Source organism: Varanus komodoensis, unplaced genomic scaffold (genome assembly GCF_004798865.1).
Source record: "Varanus komodoensis strain SLA01 unplaced genomic scaffold, ASM479886v1 scaffold26, whole genome shotgun sequence".
In the NCBI taxonomy this organism is placed as follows: Eukaryota; Metazoa; Chordata; class Lepidosauria; order Squamata; family Varanidae; genus Varanus; species Varanus komodoensis.
Genome location: NW_025335684.1, coordinates 6,675,307 through 6,693,626, shown reverse-complemented (window position 1 = coordinate 6,693,626; position 18,320 = coordinate 6,675,307). Strand labels below are relative to the sequence as shown.

Below are 18,320 nucleotides of genomic sequence, written 5' to 3'. Positions count from 1 at the left end.
CCCCGCGGGCCCCCCCCGGGGGCGACGGGGGGGGGGGGGGGGGGGAGAAGCAGGCGCGGGCTTCCAGAGAAGGACCTCGGGGGGGGGGGGGGGGGGGGGGGGGGGGGGGGGGGGGAAGCACGTGTGGGCCAAAAGCCACCAGACCCAGGCAGCCTGGAGGAGAGCGCTGGGGCGGGGGCTCTCAGAGATTCGGGGTTCCGAATGAAAGCTGGGGGGTCCCAGTCGTGGGCTGTCCCTGGAGAGAGGAGCCGGGAACTGGGGAAGAGTTGTGTTGCCCCGGGCAGGGTGGGGTTTCAAGGCAGGGTCCGGTGCCCCCTCAGCAGAATGAACTGGGTGCAAAGGCTACCTGGAGTCCCGCATTTTAAAAGAAGGCGATCCTAGACGCAGGCAGACGGGCACGTGCAAGCAAAGCCATTAAGGGCTGAGTCTGAAATTGCCTATTTGCACCAGGTGGGAAGAATAAGCAGTTGGTGTTGGGTGAACCGCCCCCCCACACACACACACACAGAAGGTGTGGGGGCTCTCCAAGAAGAACGGGGTGGTTGGGGACCTTTTCTTCCCATGCACGAGAGAAATCAGTGAGAGACGTTGACTGATCGCCATGCACCCCTTGGAAAATCAGCACGCGAGTTTTTTATGAGAGAATGCGGGTGGATGGCACCCTTCAGAATTGCCCTATCTGCTTTCCCCTACCCCTAACTAAAATGGGCAAGTCCCCCAACCCCACAACTGGAGTTTATTTAATTCATCCATTTATATGCTGCCCGATATACCCAGCAACACGGGAAGGTGTCTAAGAAAGTGATGGCTGATGCTCCCCCTGTGGAGTCTGTCCTCCCTCCATCCTTAAGAGAGACAGAGACTGAGAGAGACAGAGAGGACTGATCCTCTCCGAGCCCTACAAAATAAGGAATTTACAGAAACAAGGCAAAGCCCAGGCTGCTCTTGTTCTTTCGGCTTCTTTCCTCCCTCTAAGGCTTAAAAAACGGTCAAGAATCCTGCGTGTATTCTCTCCCCACCCCCATAAGAGCAGTGCAGTGTTTGGTACTGCTCCCCATCATACATAAAATGAACCCCTTCCAGAAACATCTCTCCCCCCTCTGATTCTCTCCCCCTGGTCCCGTATCAATCGACAGCCCAAAGAAAAATAGATACCTTCTTAATGAATGCCATAAAGTATTTCATGGGGGGCAAACACGTCCCCCCTCTGCCCTGCATGCATACATGTACACACACTCTCTCTCACACAGAGGCTGTCTTTCAAGACAGTGCCGTTTGACAGATGGTGTTGGCTTTGGTTCTTTGGTCCTTTCTCTACCACAGCTCTAGCAAGAAATGAATAAGCATCTTGCTTTCCATGCTCAGACCTCTTGTGCTTCTCCAAGCTCACCTTTCTGAGGTAACCTTGGTGGATCTTACCCTTTTCCTCTGAATGTCTCCTCCAAGAAAATAGTGGAAGATTTCTGTGCTGTGGTTTCTGCAGAATAGTTGGGTGGGGGTATCTTTTCAAAAAAGCCCTGGAGGATGTTTTCTCCCTCCACAGCACCAGAAGGGCAAAATTCCCCTTCACCTCTTTCTCGGATCCCTCTCCCAGCCCCCCTAATAAAAAGTGGATCTTTCAGAAAAGGGGCCAGTACCTTTTTCTAGATTTCTGTTTAAACTTCCTAGTTGCACATAAACAAAGAGGATTCAAACAGCCTTAATATAGCTTTTCCCACCAGAATTTTTCTTCCCCCAGTGCAGAAAGCGAGGAGGAATAAGATATAATCTAATTTGGGCTACCCATTGAAAAGGCTGTTGGATGCTGCAATTTGATTTAGGAAAGCTTGATGAGTTAATCCGGAAAGACAGACGAGCCAGGAATGAAACAAGAGGAAAGGCGAATTCAGGCTTTGGCCAAGTTCCTTAATTATACTGAAGAGAAAGTAAAAAAAGGTAGTGTTTTATTTTAAGGGAGTTTGTTTGATGAATTCACCCAGAGAAGGAAAAAAAGGACAGTTAAATAGAAATGATCGCCCCGCCCCCACCGCTGCCTGCCTTAAATGTATTCCTCAAACCTGTTGTTAGCATTGTTCAAATGGAACCTACTAATTTAATGCACCAGAAAAGCAGTGATGACACGGGATGATAAGATTGGAAATATGCCTTTTTCAACCAAGTTACCCCATCACCCCCATGGGCATGGTGCAATCTCAGCCTCTCCCCTGCAACTTTCTGGAGTTGCAGATTCTGCTTCTCTTAATTATATATGGAGCGTTGTGAGTTAACCTTCCAAAGGCTAGTGCTATCTTTATTGTTCCTGAGCAGTGATAATTCCTCTCCTCTGCCCCTCAAAAATCTATCTGAGGTCAAGATCCGAATGTGTCATCCAAGGACCCGCTTCTTAAAGCCTCTCCAGAGAGTTGGCTAATTCAAATGTGCCCCTTCCATTTAAAGCCTGCCATGCTGAGTTGCAGGGAGGCAAACAGAGCCGTGACCCATGCCGGCCAGATCCCTCCACCTAGACGCTGGGTGCCAAAATTGTCACATGAGCATTAGCTGAGATGGGTGGCATTTACCTGGGAATAAATCTCATTGCGGCACGAGGGCATTGACGTTTGCTTTGGCAAACAGGCTGGGCTGTTAATCTCCAATCCTGGGGACAGGGTGGGGGAATGAGCGGCATAAAAACATTATTTCTGATTGAACTTCCCTTCACACTCTTAATTTCTAAATTACAGAGGTTTGTTTGAAGAAAATTAAGACGTTCATAAGCAGATTCCCTTGACATGGACTTCTAGATCCACAGTCCCCGTGTTTCCCTTTAAAATGGTTGGGGTGCTCCACAGGAGGTGGCAGATAAATTTTGTTGTAAAGTAGCTTGCTTATTTTCTCATCTCAGCCCACACAGTTGAATGCACATGGGCCTGCGTGCATGCACACACACACACACACACACACACACACATGCACACACACACCCCTACCTCTGTTGTTGTTATTATTGAAATGAAAATTAGACAGGAATCCAAAAAAGTGGAATAAGCAAAAGCTGTACTTTTAATCTTCCTCCATTGAGGTGGGCCCAAGAATTAAATATTTCCAAGAACTCCCTAAATGTTAAGGTTGGGCAATCAGCTGCTTTTCTTTTTAAGAGGACATTTTATTCGATTCTCCTCTGCTCTAATATTTCTCCACAAAAATGTTGGGTGGAAAGAGGCCTTACTAGATTTGATTGTGGCCTTGTCCCTTTCCCAGCCACGGGATTCCCGGATGGTGTTCGTCTACAATGCCCAATCATGCTCACAACCCGACTGGGGACTGATTGTAGCTGAACAAGCTCTGGGGAGCCCCGGACTGTGAAAGTCGAAGAGATGCTTCAAGAGGAGCCTTTGATGTGGATGCCTTGTTGTAGAGATGCAGGAATTGTTGCAGGGAGGGGAAGCTGTGGGGGTGCCGGGAGAAGGCCTGAAAAAAGAGGCGCCCATGGGAAAGTCTTGCTAGGTGAGGAGACTGAAACAGCCCAGTCAGACGGACAGTTGGTGGAGTGGACAGAAACCTTGAGGGTGGAGGATGGAATGGAGTAGTGTGAATAGGCCATGGCTGGCTGGAAAGAGCTCAAGCTTTTACAGGCCATAATCTGCCCCCCCCCCGTTTTTTTCGTCCCCTTTCCCCACCGTCAAGGCAGTCCATTGCAGCGAAAGACTCTAGCAGTGCCATCTTGTGTGTGTTTACTCAGAAGTAAACCCTTTGTTCGCTGGAGCTTATTCCTGCGTATGTGTGCACAGTCTTGCAACACAAATTGGCCTTCCTTCATCAAATTAGAGGGTTCCTGTTCCGCTTCTGTGTTCTTTGCATCTTCGGGGACAGCTTACCGGGAATGATAAAACAGGGCAATTAAAAAGAGCGAAATGCATGCATGTCCTGATTTTGAACACTGTCTTTGCGAATCCATATTTTGCAGCGTGGCTTAATGAGAAAAGGCTTGCAGGTATGTCATGATTAGATTGGTGCGGGAAGAGACCCCGAGAAATGGGAATAACCAAAGCCATAAGTAATAATTTTTAAAAGGTTGTCAGTAGGTCACTGATCTGACTGAGAGAGCAGGTACACTGCTGTTGCTTCTCCTGAAAAAAGCTAGGAAATCATCTGGCTTCTTCACACCTGCGCTTGGATATTTAAGGCCGCATTCCCAGTGCACACTCGCCTGGGAGACAGCCCTCAGTACCTAGATAAGGGTCTCAGTTCGCTGCAGAATCCTCCTAGATTTGATCCTCATTGAAGGAAACGAGAGCTGCTTGAAATGAGGTGAGAAATTCCCTCTGGCTCATGGGGAAAATATCTGTCAGTCTTGGCTTTGCAGCATGAAAGAAAGAAAGAAAGAAAGAAAGAAAGAAAGAAAGAAAGAAAGAAGGAAGGAAGGAAGGAAGGAAGGAAGGAAGGAAGGAAGGAAGGAAGGAAAGCAGGCAACTTGTTAACTCTCCTCTGCATGCATGTATCAGATACGCATTGTGATCTGAGCAACTGTAGCAACCCTCTTCCAGGTCAGGAGTAACAGTGTATCCTATATGTAAGTTCAGGAGTCAGTAAGGAGTCAGTAAGGAGGCTGACTTCCAGGAGGGTGTGGATTGCGTGGCTGCCTAGGTGGGCAACGGCTCTGTCCCTGCTTGCTTCGTCCAGCCTCAGCCCTCAGCAGACTGTCTGTGGGTCATCGGAGTTCCAACATCTGCTGTCAGGTGGATTTTGGGTCAAACTGCAGCAAACCAGCCAATGCACTTTTCAGATCCAGGTGCCGTGTTTTTATCGCTCGGAATACTATTCACAGTGCTATCAACACAAGACGGTGACCTGTGGGTTGGTTTGGGCTTTGTTTTCCCCCTTGTTAAGGGATGCAGGCAAGAACCAAGGTTAGTTATGCTTGGGCACCTGATAAGGGCCCTCAGTCCACCAGAATCCTGTTGAGAAGGACTCCCTGGACTGCCCTCCTCTTCCCCATGGTGGCCTGTTTGTTCTCCTGCCTGCTCTGGTCCAGCCCATGGTGGTGGTGAGGAGGAGGAGGAGGAGCACCGGATGTCATGACTGGCTTGCTCCTTGCCTGCCAGGTGCCAAGAGGTGACCATGATGAGAAAGAGGAGGAAGGACAATGAAAGCTAGCAACAGTGGGGGGAAGAAGACAGATTTACTGAACCAGGGGACCCCAAATCATGGGGGAAATCATGGGATAGCATGTCCCTAAGACTGAGAGGGGGGACATGATATCCCTCTATAAGTACCTCAAAGTCTGTCACAAAGGGGAAGGTCAAGATCTCTTCTTGCTGATGGCAGAGTGTAGAACATGGAAGAACCAATTCAAGTTGCGACCACCCAGATTCAGGCTGGACATCAGGAAAAGCTTCCTCACTGTCAGAGCAATATGACGGGGGGACCAGCTGCCTGGAGAGGTGGGGGGCATTCAGAAACTGGGCAGCCATCTGATGGGTTGGACCTGATGGCCTCCATGGCCCCTTCTAACTCTACTATTCTATGATTGGGGTCACCTTGCTCAAAGGTCCTCAAAAACCTGGAGCTGGGACGGAAGCAATGCAAGCTCCCCTTTTGCTAGTTCCAAGCAAGGGTCTCTTGGTGTGGGGAAGTGGGGAAGCTGGCCAGAGATACAGAGGAATCTTCACTTATTAGAGTTATTGAGCCGCGTTTCCCTCGAGGGTCAAATTCCAGCTTAGAAATGTTCTCTTGGGTGCGATTTGCAGGAGGAGGGGACTGGGGTCTTGATACTGGCATGCCGTACTTTTGAGCTCTTCCTACCAGTGAGAAAGTCTTGGGAAAGAGCTTGCCACCTTCCAGAAATGGGGAAATGGGCGCGTACGTGCCAGGGAACCACCCAATGATGGGCGGTAGGAGGAAAGGGGTGGGGAAGAGGGTGGGCCCAGGGGAAGGGGCATGGCTGTCTGGGGAACCTGGATAGGTATGTTGGGACCCCAAGGTGGCCGGGTTTGTTCTCCAGGCCTGAGGTTCTGCTTTCCTGTTGCATTTGATCTACATGCTGATGAGGCAGTGGAAACATCCCCAGGTCCTCACTCAGTGGCACTTCAGCCTTCCATGTTCAGAGGCAGTGTGGCTTTGAACTTTTTTTTTTAATTTATTTTCCAATTGATATCCTGCCTTTTTCCTACAAAGGGCTCAAGGCAGCTTAGATCATTCTCCTCCTCCATCTCATCCCCACAACAACAACCCTGTGAGGTAGGTTGGGCTGAGGGGCTGTGACTGGCCCAGAGTCACCCAGTTGGCTCCATGGCCGAGTGGGGACTCGAACCCGGATCGCCCGAGTCCCAGTCCCGTGCTCTTAACCACTACGCCACACTGAATGCCACCTTCAGGGGGCAAGAAAAGGCTGCTGCCTTCACGCCTTGGCTGCAGGGTCATCCCAAAATGGTTTATTATTTATTTATTCATTCATTCAGGGGACATTCGCCGAAGCCTCGGGGCGGCTCACAACCTGCCAAAATAGTTGCCAGGCCACGGCCAAGGAGGGGGTGGAGCTCTCTTGCTGGAGCCAAGGCAGCAGACTGATTTAGGGGGCTCAGGACGAGCTGCATGGTGTGAGGAGGCTCTGTCCTCAACGGAGGGTCTTGGCCTGGGGGCTCGGGAGCAAGAGCCTCGCCACCTCCTGCCGCAGCCCTTGCCTTCTCCTTCGTGGAGGGCTGGCCTCGCCCCGCTGGGAGCTTCCCGGAGCTCTCGGTGGGAAAGAGCTTGCAGGCAGGATGGGACTTGGGTGCGATCCAGCGGGGTCTCTTGGCATCAGCCTGTCTGATCACCCGTCCGTCTTGCTGCCAACTTCCAAATCTCACGGGCCGGCCTTGCGGGAGGCACCGCCGTTCTGCCACAGCATGCGGCGGGGGGCCCGTGAATCGCAGAGCTCACCTGAGCCCCAGCATCAGCGCTGGCAAGAAGCAGCTGTTGCTACGGGCCGGGCCGGGTCTGCTTCAGGTTCCTATTTATGTATCGTTTTAGAGGCACACCGGCTGCTCCCTGTCATGCCAGGTGAGCTCTGCTACTAGGAAAGGAGGTTATTTTGTTGGTGTGAAAACTGAGCTGGAAGCCCTGGTGAATTTCTGTTGGCTTAGTACAGGGGTCCTCAAACTTTTTCAGCAGGGGGCCAGTTGAAGGTGCTGGCAGGGCGTGTGGGCCGGAAAGGCGGTGCCAGCAGTGTGTGCAGGCCGGCGGGGGGGGGCGGTGCGTGCGGGCGCGCACACCTGGCAAGGTGAGGTGTGGTCGGCGAGGGGAGGTGTGTGGCGAGGAGAGGCAAGGGGCGGGCAGGGGTGGCACGAGGCAGTGGCTTGCTCGCTTGGCGATCGTTTTCTCTGAGCGAGCAAACCGCGGTGGGCAGCAACGGGTGTGCACGCAGGCACACAGCGGGTCCAAATGCGCATGGCGGGCCAGATCCGGCCCCTGGGCCTTAGTCTGAGGACCCATGGCTTAGTACAAACCAAACAGAACATCTCCTCCCATATACCTGCCTGGACCCCAAAGTCGTCGTCCGAGGGCCTTCTCTGGCGGACGGCTATGAAGGATTTAGGGCAGTTGGCTCCCCAGAGAAGGGCCTTCTCAATCATGACATGCTGGTTGTGGAACAGCTCTCCAGAGAGATGTGCCTGGTGCCGACACTATCCAGGGAGCCAGGTGGCTAATGGGACATTTAGAGATAATAAATAAATAAACACCTTTCAGCACCAAACAAAACCCTTTTGCTCTATTTTCATAGTATTTTAACAGTTATTTAAAATATGTTTACCTTATTTTATTTTATATGAAACTGTTTGGCCATTTGTTTGTTGAATTTGTCCATGATTTCATTGATCTCATAGTCATTTCTATTAGACTATATTCTTAACTTTACATTCTGTTCTATTCTCTTTAATGTAATATTTTTATTGGTTTTATCTTGCAATTTTTAGAATCTATTCTGGCAGTGTAGATTATGTTTTAAATTTTTAATATGCTGTAAACCACCCTGAGAGTCATTGACTAAATAAGAATGACATAAACATGCTTTATATATATAAATAAATAAGACAAGCCAAAGCATTGCTGGGGCTAAAAAAGAGTTAGTTCCTTAAACCTGGTGAAGAACCCAGACCTAAAGTGAGAACTAAGTTTAGCTTGGTGAAGAAGTGGGGGTCGGGAGGGGGGGACCTTCTTGTTCCAGCACTGGGGCTGAGACCTGAAGAACTCCAAGCCAGGGTCAGAGAGGTTAGGTTCCTCTCTCAGAATGAAATTCTTCTTTGACATTGGGCCAGCTGATCTCCTCCAGCCTTACCCACCTCCTTCGGCTTTCTTGAAGATAATACTGGGGCGAGAAAAGGTCAGTGCTCTGCCCCAGGCTCTGTGAAGGAAGAGGAAGATAACCAGGCAAAAAATGGGAAGTGTAGAAACGGCATGAAGCACAGGGTGGATGCAACATCTGCGCACAAGACAGGGCTGGAGCCAAGGGTCGGTGCAGCTGGGCAACTGTTGAGAAGCCACTGGCCGGCAGGGCACCCCTGAAAAGAGCTCGCCGGAGGCAGACACAGTCCTGGCCCACAGTGGTCCCGCTTAAGAAAACAGCAACAACCAGAGCAGCAAGTTCCCTCTCCAGAGTGTGGACTTGGAAAGTCATGCACTAGTTGATATACTCCTTGATCAGAAGGTACCCATGATAAGATAGCAAGGCCTTGTGTCCTCCGCATCAAGGCCTTTCTGGGATTTCTGGATCTGCCAAACTGCTCTAAGTAGGTTGGCCAAGTGTCCTACTTTATAGGTGATAGTTCTCCCTTTGAAGGCATCATCTGCTTGAAGGACCAGCTGGTGGAAGTCTGGTTTGAAGATTAAAGCCTTAAGGAGGGAGAGCAGCAGGGTCCTTGAGGTTGTTCATCCACACCCTTAGCCCCTGGACAGCAGATTGAATAACGACAGGCTACCTGGTCATGGGCTTCGCATTACGGCCATGAGCTATTGTAATTCCACCTAAATGGCAGTAATAAATAAATAAATTTGAGTTATGCCGGGATAGCATAGCTATGCTGACACTCCAGATGTTAAGCCCACAACTCCTATCATCCCTGGCTATCATCTGTGCTGGCTGGGGTTGTTGAAGGCTGAAAAACTTGGAAGGCCAGAAGTTACCCACACCAGCTTCAGATGTTAGCATGCGGGGATTTCCTGGAAGCCTGTGCTCTCTCTTGACCTCCTTCGATGATCCAGAAGTCACTTCCCTGTTACGTGAGCATGGTTTTCAAATCAAACCCTTCAGAAGGCGGCTTCAGAAATGCCATGATCGCCGGCCGCTTGAGTAGTTTGCGTCGTCTTTGTGTTGTGAAGGCTAGTTGTTGCGTTGTGGTTGTTGCGTTGACTTTGCCATGCAGCTGGCTGGATGACTTGGGTCAGTCACTGACCCTCAACCTAGCTTACCTGACCAGATTCTTGTGAGGATAAAATAGAGGGAGAAGGCACCTATAAGCTGGCTTGGTTCCATGAAGAGAGGGGGAGAGGTGGGCTATAGAGGTAATATTAATGATAGAGGCTCCCCAACCCATTCTGAACATCCAAAGATGTTACTCACGACGTGCTCGTTCAAGCCAAGCAGACCAGGGTCTTCATCCTCCTTGTGGAATTCATTCTCCGGAGAGGCCTTGCTGATTTTTGGAAAACATGGCTGGGTAGGGAGACATGGGCTTTTCAAAGCCAGGGATATGCTCTGTTTATTACCTATTGCCTTCCGTGTGCCTCACACTCAGTGATGGCAATCCCCTGCCCCAAAGAGCCAGCAATCCTACACTGGAGGACTGAGATAGCAGAAGAAGGTGGGGTAGAAACAGAACACAAATCTGCAGTTAAATGGTGGCTTGGGAACCTGGCTGCTTTCATGTTCTGTTCCTCATCTTTCTGGTGTGTTTTGTCTGTTAGCTGTACAGTTTGTTCCTAGGTCATCTTTGGGGCCTTTGGACTTTTCCGAGAAATACATCAGATGTCAAAGCTACATGTGACATCTTCCTCCCCCCCACCCCCGAAAAACTGACAAGGTTAAATGCATCCACACAGCGAAACAAGAGGCAGAGAAAGGATGAAAGGCAGAAGCAAACTATTAACCTTCCTCACAGATAGGAACATCAAGGCCCCACCCTGCCCACAACACCAAAGAAGAAGTTCAGTGTCTGTTGCTGAAAGGGAGACCTTAGCAATATACCCCCTGCTTTTGAGTCATTCTCTTAGACTCAGTCAGCTGCCCCCAACCTACTGCCCTTCAGGTATCTTGGACTACAACTTCTATACATCCAGCCAGGCTGGTTGCACCTGCTGGGAGTCAGAGTCCACAGCTGGTGATGGCGATGGATGCCCTCCCAGCTTTTAGTACCTCGGTGGATGGATGGGTCCAAAGTGTTGTCGCCTTTGGTTCTACCGTTCCAGGGTGCCTGGAACAGCAGCCACTAATGAACCATGCAAAAAAAGAGGAAATGCATCATCAAAAAAGAGGACACAGATTTGCACATGGTACAATCACATGCACGTTTAGAAATCATTCATATAATTGAAGTAGACCGCAGTACATCCTGCCAAACCATGGGAAAATGTGGCCAGGTGACTGCTACCCCTTGCTCCGTCTGCTGTCCAGGTGCTCTGGATGGGTACCCCCAAAGGGCCGGCTCTTTATCCATAAGCCAGACTTAGATCGGAGAACTCTTCCAATAAGGAAGGGATGGAAAGTGTCATCTAGTTCCGAACCAGCTGGTGGATCTTTTGGTGATCTGCAAAGGCTTGCCAAGGACTTCTGACTCCCCCACGTTAAGCTCTCTCACCCACCTTAAATGGTATTCCTGGAATAAGGAACACTTGGGTAACAGGGAGAGCCGCTCAAAGGACTACAAGCTCCATTCAGGTCTGGTCCTCCAGACAAATGCCTGGCCTCAGAATCCTTTAATTCTATTGCCTTACCGGAGTGTTCCGAAAGAGTTAAAATCAGTGTGTGGGAGAAGGAACCCTCCAGCTCCGTGCCTCTTCCTCATTGAGTTTATCACCCTTGACTCATAGAGGGTGACAGTCTGAAGAGGAAGGTGACAGTCTGAAGAGGAGACCTTCCTGTAACCATGGATATTCTCTGCATGAACCAGAATACAGATTCATCTGCTGCAGCAACAGCAGCAGTGTCTTCGCCTTCCTTTTCTCCTCCCCCTCCTCCCCCTCCTCCTCCTCCTCTGGCATGCATTTTTTCTGAACATCCAGCTGGGCCTCCAGTTGGTGCATCTTGGCAGCCTCCATGCAGAGGGCACCAGACCTGTCTCAGCCCTGCAAATAGAGGACTGTAAAATGGGCCATATGACCCCTCTTTCCAGCAGAGTGGGGTAATAGGTGCCCTGGAGCTGAAGGGTGGTGCCTCACTGGTCTCCCCATGCCTGGGCCTTGGGGGGACACAACTTCCCACTAGCTCTGGTGCCTCTCCTGAGAGTCTCAGTCCCAGGGCAGCTTCTCAGGCCTTCCTTAGCTTCTGTTCCATAGGGTCAGCGTATAATTTTATTTATGCATTTGTTCATCTTTGCTGGGAAGGGAGTTCCTCCATTCCCAGTGGGGTGAATGTCCTAGTAAGCATGGTTAGGGGTTGCAGCTCGAGCAGCTGTAGGTGGCCAGAATTCTTCAGTACCACTCCGGGCTGTGGTGGGGAGAACTGTGTTGTTCAGCTGAGCATCAGAAAACAGCCAGTCAAGGAGAGAGGTAAGCTGGACCTTTCTCCCCTGGCCTGCTAGTTGTCAATGTTCAGGGAGCTCTTTTCATGCAGTGAAACTGGCAACTCCCTTTCATGGAGTCCAGACTGGATTAGTTGGGGGAAATGGTGTTTTTCATGCTGATTTTAATGTAGGAGTGATTATCATAATTGACAAGTGTTGTTGTGGTCCAGAATGAACACGCAAGCTATTAATTGCATTTCTAACCCCACCTTTTCTCCAAGAAGCCCTCAAATGGAGCACACAAAACCCCTTCCCTCCATTTTTATGCTCACAACAACTCTGTGAGGTAGGTTAAGTCTGAGAGTCACCCCGAGGCTTTGTTGCGATGGGGGCGGCATAAAAATGTTTTAAATAAATAAAATGAGTTCCATAGCTAAGCAGTGCTGGAAAACCTGTCTCTCAATCCCTGATCCAGTACCTGAATCACTGTACCAGTCATGGTTCTGCCAGAAGCTCCCAGAAGATAGAAGTATTTTGGACTTCAGCTCCCAGAATTCCTGACCGTTAGCTGTGCTGGCAGGAGCTTCTGGGGGTTGGAGTCCAGATAATCCAGGGACCTGCCATCGGCCCACCTTTGCACTACACCATCCTGGCATTCAACTAGAAGTTGGGCTGCAGAACAAGGAGGGCTAAGAACTGCCTTGGCTTCTGCAGTGCTTTTCTTGGCACCCCTCCAGACTTGGAATGGGTCCCGTTCTTCCTCCTTTCCACCCACCCTCCCACCTCACAATCCGTCGCAAAGTACGGTGTTGGCATCTTAATGAAACCCAAACTTCAATGCCATCTCTCTGTTTGTTTTTCCTTTGGTAGGCAAAACGAAGGCAATGAAGATGAAGAATTTTTACCCACTGGGGAAACGTCGATTGATTCCTATCCAAACTGGCTAAAGTTCCACATTGGCATTAATCGATACGAACTGTACTCCAGGCACAACCCGGCAATCGGAGCGTTGCTTCACGATCTGGCCTCCCAGAAAATAACGAGTGTCGGTAGGTTGGCGAATGGGTGGGGAGGCTGCGGCCTGGTCCGCTTGCTGATGCTGGCAGAATGAGGGATATTTGGCATGGTTGCTTCAGGAGTGCCTACGGGAGCTCTCTTAAAAGCCTTTCTTTAGACTCTGAGGGGCTTTGGACTGCATCGGCTTTGACAACCAGCCCTGAGAAAGAGATTCCTGCAAACAGAAGGCTGCTGGCTCAGTGCCGAGCATTTCCAGGTAGGGCTAGGAAAAAATTCTGCCTGAAGCTCTGGAAAGCTCTCTCTGCCAACCTTTATGCTGGCTGATCTGCCCGTTCCCCTGGGAAAGGAAGGCACCGCAGCTTCCTTTCTCTGTCTCCACGTGTGCAAGTTGCATGCTGCATGATTTAGCTAATTACCCTCGTGGCTTATGGGTCCTAATCACCACCACCACCACCACATTTATTCCCCACCTTTCTTCTTATTGCAAGGAACCAAGGTGGTCTACAAGGTTCTTCTCCTCTCAACAACAGCCCTGTCACGTAGGATGAACTGGGAGTCTTAGACTGGCCCAAAGTCACCCAGTGGGTTTCAGGGCTGAGTGGGGACTAGAACCCAGATGTCCTGAGTCCCAGTCCAGTGCTCTGAACACCCACGGTGCACTGGGATGCCATCTCATCTGAACCTGCTGAGGTGTTCAGCAGCAGGTGGCTTCCAGACCATCTCAGATCTCTACAATGAGCCAAAGTAGGCAAGGCTTCTTTTCCCCAGTGATCATGTGGACCCAAACTCCAGGTCAGGCCCTGGGTCTATCTAATTAGGTATTGGCAGACAGGAGTGGCTTTCTAGAGATTCAGGAAGGATTCTTCCCTTCTCTTGTTGGAGATGCCAGGACTCAACGTGCAGCCTTCTGTGTGCAAAGCAGGGGCTCCACCACTGAGCCGTGGCCCCTTCCCCAGAGGCAGCCGGGTGGAAAGACTGTTGATGGAGGCCATTCTGGGAAGGCAGGAACCAGCTGGAAGCTGGTCCCAGTGAAACTACTGCAGGGAGACCTTGCTCTCTCTAACTGCTTTCTCAGGTGTATTTCAGTGAGTTTTTGAGACTTCCCTTAGGTATGGTTGACTCATTTGGGTATTGTTTGATGATTAACTTGCTACCTACCTTTGATTTCTGTGACCCCCCTCCTTTTTTACCATGTATTTATATGGTGAATATTGCAAAAATAATGTCTAAATTTAAAAAACCTGAAATGAATAATTGCTTAAGTATGAACATCAATATAACAGCATATATTCAAATATCCATATATATATCCATCCATCCATCCATACGAGAATGTTGTCTCTATCTGTTCAAATATGGAATGCATTCTTAGGTCTTTGATCTGTTGGGTTACAAGGCGTGAGTTTTTATCTTTCCATGTTACAGTAACTGTTTTTTAGTTGTCAAAAGAGTGCAGAAATGCAATTTATGCTGACTGTGCATTACCTGATCATTTAAGAGAGCATGTACATCAGAAAATATCAGTCTTCCAGTACAAAGTTTATTCCTATTATAACCTCCTCCTCAAAAGAGACCACTATTGGGCATTGCCCAAAAGCTCATTAGACATATTACACCGATGAGAATTAATCAACTAAGCCAAACCTTTATTAATGAGATGCATGGTGTTCAATAAATCCAGAAATTTTTTGTTGAATAAGACATAACCGGGAGCTTCTTAAGCAACCAACATTCATTTTAGTTGGTAAGAACTGTGAGATTTGACATTAGGGAGCTAGGAGGCTGGTGGGTATGATAGTCGCTTGGTCTCTTCCATAGTCGTGTACTATGTCAGCAGATGCTGCATTTCTCATCCTTGTAGGACAAAGAGAAGCTGTCACATTTCTCTCTCCTACAAAATACTCATGATCCCTGCCCTTTTTTAAATTGCATCACCCTTCTCGCTCCTGTGACAGGGTTTCCCCTGGGAAGTAGATTTAAGCGAAAATTCCTATAAAGGTGGTTTCATGGTGGAGAATGGACAGTGGGCAGTCACCCTCCAGCTGGAGATTGGTCAGTCGAAGTATTGGAATGTTGGAAGCTATCATAGACTGAAGGCACGGGTTGTGGCAAGCATGCTAAAGCTAAGCAGGCTCAGGCCTGGCTCATGGGTGTATGGGAGACCCTTCAGTTAATCTGTGTATGTATCAAATCTGCAATATTAATGATCATGTTCATTTGTACTGTAGAGTGGACTAATTGTGTAGCCGATCCATTTCCACATCTGCCATTCCTTGTACAGTTGGTTGGTTTGGGTAAGGATTTCATTTAGGTGATGTTTGCTGAGGAATTACCAAACTTCACAAATTCCTTCAGGAATGGGATGGAAAGGATTTGACCTTCTAAATATTGAAATGTAGGAGAAAGCACCATCCATCTGTACATCTGGGTCCATGACTTTAAGAACTCAGCTTTTGAAAGCTTGAGTTTGTCGCATTCTTAATTGCAGTTTGTGGGCTTCTCGTCTGTTTCCCACCCAGCCAGCCCCAATCTGCCCCCTTCTTTAACAATTGTAAAATGGGTGCAGCATGTTCTTCTCCATGAGTAGAGAGAGCTGCAGAAGATGGACAATGGCAGCTGCGGAAGAGCAAGAACTAAGTTCATTCTCACATTCCTGCATAAATAAAGAACTTGAGACTATTTAAAAAGATCTTCTGTCCATACGAGAACCGAGTTTCAGCATCCCGATCTGGCCCACCATGTTTCCTTGTGATTGTGGGAGCATATGATAAAATATGGCAGTGGAAACTGGGTTTCAGGGGACGTCCCAAGGTGCAGTGGTGATAGAATGAGGAGCAGTAAGGGGGGAGAGGGAGATGCTTCTGGCAGGTCCGCCTCATACCTGGTGGTGCTGAACCATTGGTGGGAATGGAGTTCAGCACCATGGATAGTTCCTGGAGGCTCAAAAGAAAGCTAAAATGGGTGAAGGCCCCCACTGAGATAAGAGTCATCGTAGGCTTCCTCCTAGCCTCATCTCTGCACTGATTAAAGTCTGAAAATTCATCCTTTCTGGAAAAAATGTTCATTTAAAACATTTAAAATGTTTTTTGAGAACTGTGCATTTTGCCAATGCATTTGCTAGCTTGAGAACAAGCAAACATTATTTCAGAATTGTAGCCGTGCTCCTATTCATCCTTTCACTTCTGAGATATTTCCCAGTGTCCCTAAAATTATCGTGCATCCCTACTAAGGCAGGCTCACATGTGCCTGACCCCTTGTATTGTGGAGCATGGTTTTGTGAGTTGTTTATGGAGCAGCTGGACCAATCACAGGCCAAGGTTTGTAGAGGTCCTGGGAGGGGGATTCCCAGGAATTCCTCATCCAGTCTCAATGTTTTCCCTGCTTTTGCATCTCCAATGTCTGAAAGGAGGTGATGGTGCTCAGTTCATTTAAACCAATGGCCTTTTGTTTATGGAGCAGTTGGACCAGTCACAGGCCAGGGAACTAGCATGTGAGGACTAGCCATGCCTTTCTTGGAAAGAGCTCAAGTGACCATCAGCGATGCTGAAGCAGGCAAGCCTTGTGTTCTGCCCTGGCCTGTGCCTTCAAGCTCTTCTTCTTTCCACCTTGCCTCTCCCACTGAGCCAAACTCTCCAAGGATGCCCAGTGCAATCCTCCCTCACTGGTCTCTCCCATCCTCACGTCCCCACCAGAAACTGACTCGTCGGCGGGGAAACAGTGCTTTCCTGTTGCAGAATTTCCAGTGGAAACTGCTGTGCGTCACATCAGTCCGCCAGTGATCCGGGGACTGCTTGTCTTAGCCCTGTATGCAGTAGGGGGAAGATGCTGTGCTTTGGGAGACCTGGTGTCCACCTGCCATCACTTCTATCCTCCCTGTACCTCAAAATAGATAACTGAGCCTTGGGAACGGATGACAGAGAGGCACAACCTGTGGACCTGCAGCTGTTTGGTCTACAACTCCTACCAGCCCTGGCCAGCATAGCCCACAGTGAGAAGAAAAGCCCACCAAGCAGCTGCTGGTCCTAATGGCTGAAGGCCCTCCAGTAACAGAGTCAGCAACTTCACCAAATGCTGGGGAACATGAGCAGGATGCCATTGCCCTTCTGTCCTGCTTATAGGATCCTGTGAACAGAGTTCTGGGCTAGATGAACCCGTGGTTCAATCCAGCAGCTCTCTTTGAATGTTCTTCTAAGACCACATCTGGATGACCACACGTGGACCATCCCTGGCGAACAGGGAGGCAGAAGTAGCTAGTGCCCAGTGGTGGCACACAGGGCAATGCTGACCACAGTCCTGCACGTGAACATTCAAAGTGCACAAACGTGTCACACAAACGTTTACTGCCAGGTGCTGAACCTCAAGAGAGATGTTGCCATTTTTTTAGAGTGGGAAGGACATGGCACAATGCTGGATCAGCGGTGGGGAAAAAGAGGTAAGGCTGTCTAGGGAACCCCAGAAGGCCAGGCCAAGACTCCAGGCGGATCAGCTGTGTTCTCCCAGTCTTGGGTTTCCATCCTTGTTTCGATCAAAAGCCAATTTTCTGGTTGGCACCACTGGTGTCTTGAGCCAAGAATGGCAAAAGTCCATCCAGAGCAGGTGAAGGTGAATGGACTGTGGTTCATTAAGCAGAATGAAACGCAGGGAGGAGATCATCTGGCCAAAGAATGAACTGTTGGTAACTCTCTAGGCAGCCTGTTTTGCCAAGACATTTCTTGGCCTGTTCGTGCTGGATAAAACGGAAGTGTTGGGCTCCTTCCATAAGCACAAAACCAAACAAGGGATTGACACGTACAAATACTGTTGCACAAATCTTTCAAGGGTATAAGAGGTATCACATCTTCACTGTGTAATTATTTGCCAGGGGGATGAACCATACAAAGAACTTTACACTCAGACTAACACCGTTTCAGGAATGTTGGTTCACTGTCTGCAAAAATGTAACCACAAGAGGCTCGTGGATAATGCTAAACCATTTTTATTGAGGTATTTTTATTGATTTTAAAAAATATTTTATTGATGTGTTTACTGCATTTGTGTACTGCCCTATAGCCGAAGCTCTCTGGATGGTTCACAACAATTAAACCATAAAATGCAACATCAGAGGTGATGTAAAACTTGGAAATTACAGTACAAAACTGAAGTAAACTAACATTACAAGATGGGCTGAAGCAAGCCCTGAATTCACACAACCTACTGTATGAAGTTTTCCACTTGTGGAGCTGTGAGAAGGAGAAATCAACATGCTTGTTCTAGATTAACCACAACTGAACATGACATTCAAAGTCTGCTCTGTGGCTAATCTAAACAATGGTTTGCTGAAAACAAGCCATCTCCTTAAACAATGGCTTGAAGCTGGCTTGTTTCAACAATCCAGGTTTGAATAACACAGTAAACTATGGTCAGTCTAAAATTTCTTTATTTAATATATCTATAGTTTGCTTTTTTCCTGGTAGAAATTGGATGTGATGTATTGAATCTTCCTCTCCTCCCTTTATCCACACACCAACCCTGTGAGGCAGGTTAGGCTGAGAGTCAAGGTCTGGCCCAGGGTCCCCCGGGGAGCTGTGTCTAGTGCCCCACACCTTGTGCCTAGAAGTGCTGGCTTCTGAGCCTTTGAGGCAATCTTGCTCA

At 48.9% G+C, this 18,320-nt stretch overlaps 1 protein-coding gene across 1 annotated transcript in view; it reads left to right on the top strand.

Annotated features, from left to right (window-relative positions):
- The window catches only part of FAM20C (FAM20C golgi associated secretory pathway kinase), an 80,625-nt gene that overhangs the window by 1,577 nt on the left and 60,728 nt on the right, over positions 1-18,320 (top strand). Inside the window, exon 2 of the mRNA XM_044433660.1 lies at positions 12,410-12,721. Within this exon, the coding sequence (XP_044289595.1) occupies positions 12,410-12,721 (312 nt within the window). The remainder of the gene's footprint in view (positions 1-12,409; positions 12,722-18,320) is intronic.